The sequence below is a fragment of the Octodon degus genome, unplaced genomic scaffold (genome assembly GCF_000260255.1).
Source record: "Octodon degus isolate 3935 unplaced genomic scaffold, OctDeg1.0 scaffold00015, whole genome shotgun sequence".
NCBI lineage: Eukaryota > Metazoa > Chordata > Mammalia > Rodentia > Octodontidae > Octodon > Octodon degus.
This window is the reverse complement of record NW_004524591.1, coordinates 11,279,422-11,289,460: the sequence shown is the minus strand read 5'-3', so window position 1 is coordinate 11,289,460 and position 10,039 is coordinate 11,279,422. Positions and strand designations below refer to the sequence as shown.

At 34.1% G+C, this 10,039-nt stretch overlaps 1 protein-coding gene across 4 annotated transcripts in view; it reads right to left on the bottom strand.

Moving 5' to 3' along the window:
* Window positions 1-513: 513 nt before the first annotated feature.
* Sp4 (Sp4 transcription factor) overlaps window positions 514-10,039 on the bottom strand; it is a 77,186-nt gene continuing 67,660 nt past the window's right edge. For all 4 annotated transcript variants that reach the window (XM_004626457.3, XM_023709897.1, XM_023709899.1 and 1 more), the window contains one exon: window positions 514-3,715. In XM_004626457.3, the coding sequence (XP_004626514.1) occupies window positions 3,468-3,715 (248 nt within the window). In that variant the 3' untranslated portion in view covers window positions 514-3,467. The remainder of the gene's footprint in view (window positions 3,716-10,039) is intronic.

Genomic DNA, 10,039 nt, shown 5'->3' with positions numbered 1-10,039 from the left:
TTTTCAGCTCTTCCTATAATTTCCCAACATTTATAGCTTAAAAACATTTTAGTGAAAAGTGTCTCTGAATCAAATTTTAATTTCCATAGATGTCTAGAGCAATGGCTACAAATTAACATGCATTTTGAATTGGTATTCTCTGGCAGTATGTTCAGAGAATTGGTGACCAGATCTTCATACCAGGAATTAAAAGGTTGCCAATACATTTTCTACTGAGAAGCACTTAACTTTCCTGTGTTCATCATGATAAGAAGTGATAGTTCAAACAATTTATTGCTGCTTTATAGTTTACATAATTAAATGAAACGTGTTAAACTCAAGGGAATTTTAATAGGTTACTTGCAATTGTTATTGCAGGCAACAACTTGTACATGATTTTATTTCCAAATCCACAAAAAACAAATTTTATACAAATCAGCACTGTAAAAATGTCAATTACAGCCCCAGAGGCTTTGCTGGCAGAATAATTGTCTAAATTCTAGGATATGGGAAACAAGATTTTTTTCTGGATTCTTTTTTTTTCATCTTCTTTCTTTTTTTTTTTTTTTTACAAAAAATTTACAAGTGAAATGTTACTACGAAAGTTTTTATAAGGAATTTTTGCAAAACATTTACATTTTACCATCAACTATTTCTGTTTTAAAATCATTATGTAGATTTAATACCCTATGCTGCACATCAATTTATGTGGGATGACAACTTAGTGACATGCATAAAAAAACACCACAAGGCATTAAAATGGAGACTTAAATACAAATATTGTTGCAATAAAACAGTTATAAAATTGAAAAATAGGACCTAAACATCATGCTTATCTAAGTTTGACAAATTAACTTTTTCTCCTAGATTACACACTTTTATTACTGCTCTCATGAGAGTGTGATAAATAATGACAACATCAAGTTCTAATGTAATCAGCAACACATACACAAACCTAACCAAAGAAAGTATATTGTAAGAAAAAACTACTCTAACACTGGAGTTCTACCATGATAAATACATAGCTTTGCACTGATAATTACAAAAAAGAAAAGTTTTATAACGGTGGCAAAGGGAATGAACAGTGAAATGCCATTAAACAAGACTCTACTGCACATCTGTGCCCTATTACTTATAACAGCTATATCCCACTGAGTCAAATAAAGGACACGGAAATTTATGATTCTTATAAGACAGAAAAGTGGACTCAGAATGGTATGCAGAACAGACTGTCAAAATATTTCTAATTTCTGTGGTGAAATGTGCACCTGCTAACACAAATTAATAAATTTTATATGCTATAAAGCTATCCAGATTCAGTTTGATAAATTTATAATAGGCCTCATTGTTGATTAAAAAAACCTTCCATTTCTGATAAACATACATGGATTTGCATTACAGCTAGTAGGGAATAATGATGCAGGGTGCTCATACCTGGTACTAAAAACAACAAAAAGTGTCACTTGGAGAAAACATGATTAAAACATTAAGAAAGTTCCCTTGCATAAAAAAATTTGTAGCACTGATTGTGTAGCATAATGATAAAATATATATTTGATGTTTCAGCTCCTATGTAATAAAATTAAAATTAACACTACCAAATTCCTCTGTACCAAACAAAACAAACTAATTCTGATGTTTTAAAGCCAGATACATCAGTTAAGTGTACATTAAATAAAATATACAAAACAATTTACAAAATTCAACTAAAATTTAAAGACTCTGTTACAAGTCTACAAAAGCTTTAAGAAACTTGAAATTTATAACCACAGTGTAAAAATTTTTTTCCTTTAATCTCAAAGCTTTTTTATACAAACTGAAAGCACAAAAGACCTTCAGTTTTATATAACGCTACAAAGGGCTGGCCTAAAGTGTACATAGTGTAAACAGTGATCATTACAGTATTTCTCCTTCATCAAAAATACAAGAAAACGTCACAATTTTGGAAGAGAATTCGCAGGAGTAGTACTTTTCCTGAAATAATAGAGAATGCATAAGAAAACATGGACCTATTTTCATACAGTTTCCCAAACCAATGATGTTAATAAACCAAACAAGTAAAAACTTTAATTTTCATTTTATGATTCTATGTAAATACTCAATTGAAATGAAGATTTTAGTAATATTTAAACTATTAGAATAATTCAATTTTTATCATATGAAACTTTTGGCCATCTTTCCTAATATAACCATTTTCTATTAGATCCTGGCATGAAAAATGAGATATATTGTTGTTTTATCTTTAGTAACTATTTGACTGAAAAGTATTCTAACTTTTCAAAAATAATTTTTACTTCATAATATGTATCTATTATACATTTGTTAGGCCGCTTAGATGTTCAGGGAAAATTCATTTATTGACAGAGCACAAACATATAAATTCCTAATTAACATTCTAACAGTACTAGAAATAAAATGGGATTGGCCAATTTTTAGTAAAGGAAAACAAAAATTATAATATAGTTAAAATATAATTTTCTGATGGCCTTGAAAAAGTGTGATAATTCTTTCTTTGGCTACCAAGTCAAAGCATAAAGAATTCTGCACATTTTCAACATAACTCATATTTACAGAATATGAAACTACAAAACCATTTATAATCTATGCAAATATTTCCAATATAAACATTTAAAATGAAATGTTACGGTTCAACCTAGGGTTAGGAATCTAATCAGTCCTAACTTTAAAACATCACATGTCAAGTTGCTTCATTTTATTTTCTGAAGCTATTATGTGTTTTGTTTTTACTATTTTCCCCCCACCATTTTCTAAGTTTTCAATCTAAAAATTTAACCTAAGAGTTAGCTCTAAGTTCTCCTTGTGTCTCCAAAATGGAGCAAGTAATTGGATTTCATTGATTGTCTGAATACCCACTACTACAATGTAGTGGTAATAAAGATCTGAGGTGCATCTCAGATTACTGTGTTGGAACTTACCTAATTTAACATTTGAAGAATTTCTAACATTTAGAAAAGACGGCCAAAACTCTTTTGAGTTGATTTTTCAAAAATCAAACTGAGGAAATACAGTATTATCCCTATCTTCAGTTAACAGTTTTCTGTCTATAGAGAAAAGGAAATATATGTAAATTATTATTGATTGATTTTGTAACAAAGTACTTTCAAAAAAAAGGTCCAATTAAGGTCCAGCCTGCAAACTACTGAGGTCTGTCTTTTTAAACACATTAATACATGATGTTTAGAGAGTGGAGTGTTCTGTTTAAAGGTTATGGAATATATTTCCAAATAACTATAATTTATACCATGAAGGAAATACTTTCTATCTGTTTCCAGTATAATCGTTTGCTTTTTGTATTTTTAAAATGTCAACACTTAAGGTGTTGAACCAAAACCCTGGAATACTTGAAAGAAGCCAAGAATGAAATCATGATTTCCTACTCTGTAATCCACTTAACCAGCCCATTTCCAGATTTTCGAAGGTGTGTAAACTTAAGTGCAGCACTAGAGGTCTCTGTTATAAATAGCTTTTCAAAATTCTTCCATGTTGGCTGAAACACTGGGAGTTGCTGGGTTCGAATCTTGAGAAATGGCTGCAACGGTGACAATTCTTGGGGAGCCAAGCACCTCTGTAACAGATGAGTCCAGTTCTCCCGAGGTAACAATGGCAAGAGCTGTCCCACCTCCTTTCTTATTCTGGTGTGTTTTGACATGTTTGGAAAGATGATCACTCCGCATAAACCTTTTAGAACATTCTGGGCATTCAAATCTCTTTTCACCTATAAGAAAAACAGATGAATTTATACACATCTTAAACAAAATTATGATATTTAATATTTTCTCTCCTGGTCATGCTATGTAATTTTTGCATGGTATGAATTTTTCTATATTTTGATCAGACACAATATTTTTTCTTCTTTATTAAAAAACTATCAAATCAACTGTGCAGGACAGGAGATAAACTATGTGAATGAGAATAAAAGGTGAGAATTACAGAGCTAGTTCTCCTATAAACTGGAAATAAAAGCTTGAGGAAGGAAAAGAACTGTCCTGGGCCTCAGTTTCTTTACTTTTTTGCAGAACGAGGGATTGAACTCAGGCCCTTCTACTGAGACATCTTCCTGGTCCTATGGACCTCAGTTTCTGTGTCCACAAAATACAATGGTTTCTAACATATGATCTTAAAAATCTCTATCAGGTGTGACAATACATGTTTCCCATCTATTCTCTAAAACTGTTACTTTGGTTTTAGTTTCAATCCCCATAGATATGAAATATCTGTAAACTTTTTAAATGAAGAGTTGAGTGGTGTAATAAGTTTTCACAAGATAGAAATAATAGGTGGCAGGAACATACCACATTTCAAATTAAATGGTTTTTAGGTTTCTCAGACTAATACCATTATTTTCTGCTATATAAAGTCATCCTTAAATATACTCTTCAAAATATGAATGCTAAAACTACTTCTATGCTTTTCAATAAAAACTACAGAGTCTGCCAAAAACAAGTATATGCATTTTAAGAAAAAACAAATAGTATGATTTTTTTTTTCAACAGATGGTATTACCTTCATATGGTGGACTCTAGAGGATGTTGTGTATTGCAGAAAACCCACTACACAGCTGGCCCTTACAGACACTGAAATTGTATGTGTAGCAATCTCAATAACCAAGGATACCCAAGCAGCAGTTCACTGTACTAGTAAATGTCTGGAAACTAGTGGCCACCACTCTGAACACCTCCTGTAATTAATTGAGGGAGGATAAAGTAACTTGTATTAATCTCAAGATGTCTCAATAAATTTTGTATTAAAATATTTATACATATTTTTCTTCTCCCAAAGAATATACATAGTCTTTTGGTGAACTCTGTATATGTTAACTAAAAATGAAGAAGAGGCCATTTTATTTCTGTGTATACTGGATGGGGCACATGAAAATTTGGTTAATGGGCACATCCTGGTGTTTTAATGGTTATGTATTGTAGATTTAGCCTTTCCTTCTAAAATTTATATTTATGGGGATGAAACAACATTATTCCAGTTTGATAGTGAAGCTTGGATAATAAGGAAATTTATTTATTTATTTATTTATTTATTTATTTATTTGGCAGAACCGGGGATTGAACTCAGATTGTTGAGTTTCCCAGTCAGACGCTTATCCTACTGAGCCATCTCCCCGGCCCCCTTAAAATTTTTTGTTTGTTTTTACAGTACTGGGGATTGAACTTAGGACCTTATGCTTGCCAGGCACACACTTATTCTACTGAGCTATCTCCCTAGCCCAGGAAATTCAGTTTTATTTTCTAGTCCTGCCTTTTGATGTACCAAGAGAAAAATCTGTGAAGTCAGATTTGTTCATGTCAGGTTTTCCCCTTTTATTTGCTTGGGAATCAGATAACTTAGTAACATTACAGCAAGATTCAAGGCTCCTGATTTATAGTCTGGGCTCTTTATGCTGCACTGGCAGACTGTAATGAGACACTACTTTATTTTATTGCAATAAAAGATATGATTTATCAGATCAGGCAGTGATGACCTACAAAAAATATGGATTATTCTGTAAGTACACAGCTGGTATCAACTAGTACACAGTTGCCTCAACAAGTATTTATTAATTGGGATGTTCATAAACTCAGGGTTTGTTTTTTTTTTAACCAGAATGTGTAACAAACGAGTCTCTGACTTTAGGATTCTCTTGAGACATTTAATGCAACCATGCACTGTAGAGTGGTAAGGCCTGATTAAGAAATGAAGAAGTAATGATCACCAGCTACTCAGCAGCACACCACAAGATGAATGGGAACTAATGATGACATGGTTAGTATGTGCACTTCTTAGTCGGTCTACTTATTGTGTGGGTACTCAATTAATTTCAAGCAATAAAAGCTGGCAAGAATCTCAAACATGTAAATTATGTTATGCAATTATACTTTCATTAAAGGAATTACTCATCTCAGTTCTTTTATCTTTTTCTACAGTGAAGTTATATTTTCTGTTGTGTCAGGCAATTTCCCACCCTCCATAGCATGATCACTATACCTCAAGATGTAGACTATATATATGAATATTTTATAATTAATGTATTTAGTTATCAAAACTATTGGTATTTGTCACAGTGGTAGGTGGAATGTCCTAACAAAAATGTTCGTATTTCAAACCCTGCAAGATGGAAGCATGTTTACATGGTAAAAGGGACTTCACAGATTTAACTAAGGTCAGAGTTTGATACAGGAAAATCAGTTGATCGGTGTGAGCTCAACTGAATCACATGAGTTTTAAAGCCCTGATAGTTGCTGTAGGTCACATGGAAGATGTGACAAGAAATAGGGCAGTCTCCAAGAGCGAACAATGGCCCCCAGTGACAGCCAGCAAGGAAAAGAGACCCAAGTCCTACAACAGCGGAGTTTAACTGATGTGAATGAATCTGGAAGCAGATTCTTTAGCAAGGAGTAGCCCTGCTGATGCCTTGATTTCACCGTATGAGATGATAAGCATATACTTTAGCTGAGCCCACTAGACTTCTGACCTAAAAAACTATGGAAAACGTTACAAGTGTGTACAATATTTTTGTCATTTTTTTGTTGCTGTTGTTACTGGGGATCAAACTCAGGACTTTTGCACTTGCCAGGCAGGCGGTTATGCAGCTGTGTAAAATATTTTAAGCTGCTGAACATTTTACAGTTTTATAAAAATTGATGCAGGATTTTGCCAAATATTTACTCTGTATTTAAATGATCACATATTTTTGTTTTTTCATCATTAACATGATGAATTATACTGTTCAGACAGTCTTTAATTTCTCAAACTCTATTTAGTTCTGATGCATTAGCCTTTTCAGGTACTGCCAGACTTAGGTTGCTAATCCTTTGTTGCAAATGTTGATACCCAGAGTTATAATATTGGTCTACAATTTTCTTCTGTATTCTTAGTAATGTATTTGCTTGGTTGGTATGACAATGTAGACTGAGAAATGTTTCCTCTTAAGTTTTAGAAAGAGGCTGTGCAAAACTGCTATTATTTTCCCCTAACTGGTATAACTTAGCAAATGAAACCTTTTAGGCCTAGTTTTCGGTTTTGTTTTTTTGTTTGTTTGTTTTTGTTTTTCTTTTTGGTGGAACTGGGGATTTGAACTCAGACCCTTGCACTTGCCAGGCAAGTGTTTATTCGACTGAGCCATCTCCCCAGCCCCTAGGTCCAGTTTTCTTTGATGAAAGTTTTAAAATACAAACCCATTTTATTCAAAATATATAAAGCTATTCAATTATCTATTTCTCCTTGAGCTACTGGTAGTTTGAGTTTTTTAAAGAGTTGGTTCACAAATCTAGGGAGCAGACTGCACTTATAGCATTCTTTTATTACCCATTTAATGGCTACTTGGTCTTTGGTGATACTGGTAAGTTTTTGTAGCTAGTCTGGCAAGAGGACTTAATAGTTTTACCTTTTCAGCAAACCAGAGTTTGGTTTCATTCGTTTTTTCTATTGTTATATTTTCAATTTCTTCCTAGTTTCTTGTTTTACATTTAACTTGCTTTTCATTTTCTAGCTTCCTAATGTGAAAGTTGACTACAATATGGACTAAAGACCTTTCTTTCTTTTTTTTTTTTTTTAAACAAATGAAAGGAATTAATATTAAAAATTTGTTCATTCTGGGCTTGGTGACAAATAGCTGTAATCTCACCACTCAGGAAGCCAAGGCAGGAAGATCTCAGGGTGTGAGGCCAGCCTAGACTACAAAGCAAAACCCTGTCTCTAACACCCTCTCCCAATTCACTTTTTTTTTTGGTGCCTATGAAGCTATTACTACAGTTCCATCTTCAAATGGGACTGGCCTTAAAGCTGTAGGGCCTTTTTCTTACTTCTCTGGTTGGATATAAGGTCTTTCTCCTCATGTTTGCTCCCTGCACCTGCCTGCCATGTATCCACTTTAGGGTCACATCAGAAGACACACAAAGGGAACAACTAACCCATGCTGCACACTGGTATTCAAGTTTGACTTCACTTCTCAATAGCCTGAGATTGTTTACCTTTCATTTAGATGCTCAAGAAAATGAACTGTCCCCAGAGATTTAGTGGAACCAATGGTATTATCAGGTTACAGACAGCTTTATCCATTTTGGCTGACAGCGAACCCTACGGCAATACTTCTGAGCATTTGCAATATCCACTCCAGCATTTATATGAAGAAAGGGGGAAGTCAATACAACTGATAAGAGTTTCTCATGTCATCTATTTGCATCCAATTTGCCTTATCTTATGAAAAACACTAGAATTGTTTCCAATCTATTACCTTTGCATTAAAGTTTATAATTACTGATTAGCTACAATACGTAATATGTAATGAAATTTTATGTGGAACAGCACACTTTAAGACATCATATATTTTAATGAAAAAAACCCATATTCATTTGTAAAGAATTGTTTAAGAGCTCTTTGAACATTATCTTAGGCAATGAAGAAGTACTAGTGGTATTCTGAATATACAGACTCTATAACAGTATTAGAAATTATCCCTAAATTACCAGTTGCTCTGTAAATGAATGGCAAATAGTAAGTGAACAAAATACACTAGGTCTTGGTTCACAAATGCTTCTGGCTGTAAACAATTTGGTTCTCAAATAGAAGTGTTCAATAAAAGTTTGCTTCTATTCACCCTGGGTAACAAACACAACTGTGGCCATCTTTCCCACACAAACACAGCCCTATTCCCCAAAACTGTAAAACTAATTAAGTTCATGAACTGAGGTACCACGTTATCTATAATAAAATATTCACAAACTATATTATGAACACATTGAATATGCACACTGTTATAGACAATGTTAACTTGGTTATATCATTGTAATATTTCCTAGTTAACAGGAAAAGTAAATGTAAATCTTTAAAAGATTTATTACAATAGCATAGTCATACCTGTTAATTTCTGCACCCCACTAACCCCCATTAAAATAACAATAAAAGGGAGGACAAAGAAAACCTATAGCAACAAAAAGAGGAAAAAAGTCAAAATAATGACTATACTACATTTGTGGAAACTAGAATAGGGATTCTCAAAGAAGAGGATATATTCTGTAAGAGATCTGATTTGTTTCTGCAGAAACCTGTAAAAATTGGGACTCAAAATGATGAAAGGGACACAGAGTATAAGAAAATTAAAGCCTACACACAAAATGTACTGCAAATATCAAAAAAAGGGGAAAATATTTGAAGATCTTAATTTGAAAAACTGGAGTCCCGCAGATACCAGTATATTTTGGTTAATAGGCATCTTCCCATCTAACACAATGCCCCATCCAAGTAACTTAAAATTAAAGCTAACCCCCAGCAGAAAGGCCCGGTTTGGGACTAGTGGGCGCTGGAAAAAAACTAGTGGAGGAGTCCAGTTTGGGACCCTGTAGTGGAACTCCCTGCAGAGAGGCTAGAGGCCATACCAAGTGAGCTAAACCAGGAGCAGAACATTTAGTCAGCTGGACACAGTGCATTCATTTCTACAGGCTGCAGCAGGAAGACGCCTAGCACAGCAGCCAGACCCAAGCCAGGCCCAGCTGGTCAAGTCTGAGCGTGGTAGATCCTGACCTGGTGAGCTAATACAAACAGCTTGGTCCAGTGGGGCCCAGACCTAGACCCAGATCTATAAGAGCATTCTCTGGTGACAGAGGTGGCAAGAGGTAACTGGGGTGAACTAGTTTGCCTGGAAGACTCCAGGTACATCAAAGGGAGGTGACCAGACAGAACTTAAGGAAACTAATTTAAATACAAATTCCCAATTTAATATCTGCATAGCTATTTGGTCATAAAGTTTGCCCTTATGGTCTAAAATACAAACCTACTAGTTACAAAAGTTTGCCAAGTGCTAAATCTCACTACCAATTATAGTGCTGCTAATCGTATCACTGTAAATAGAAAACTATGTCTGCCTTAACCGCATGATCTCACTTAAATAATAATATCAAAAGATGCTTGGACAGGGGCGGAAAGATAGCTCAGTAGAATAAACGCTTGCCTGGCAAGGTCCTGAGTTTAATCCCTGGTTACCCCCCCCCCCCGCGAAAAAAAAAAAAACTTGGGCAATAACCTCCGCAAAACCCTATATCTAAGGACAGAG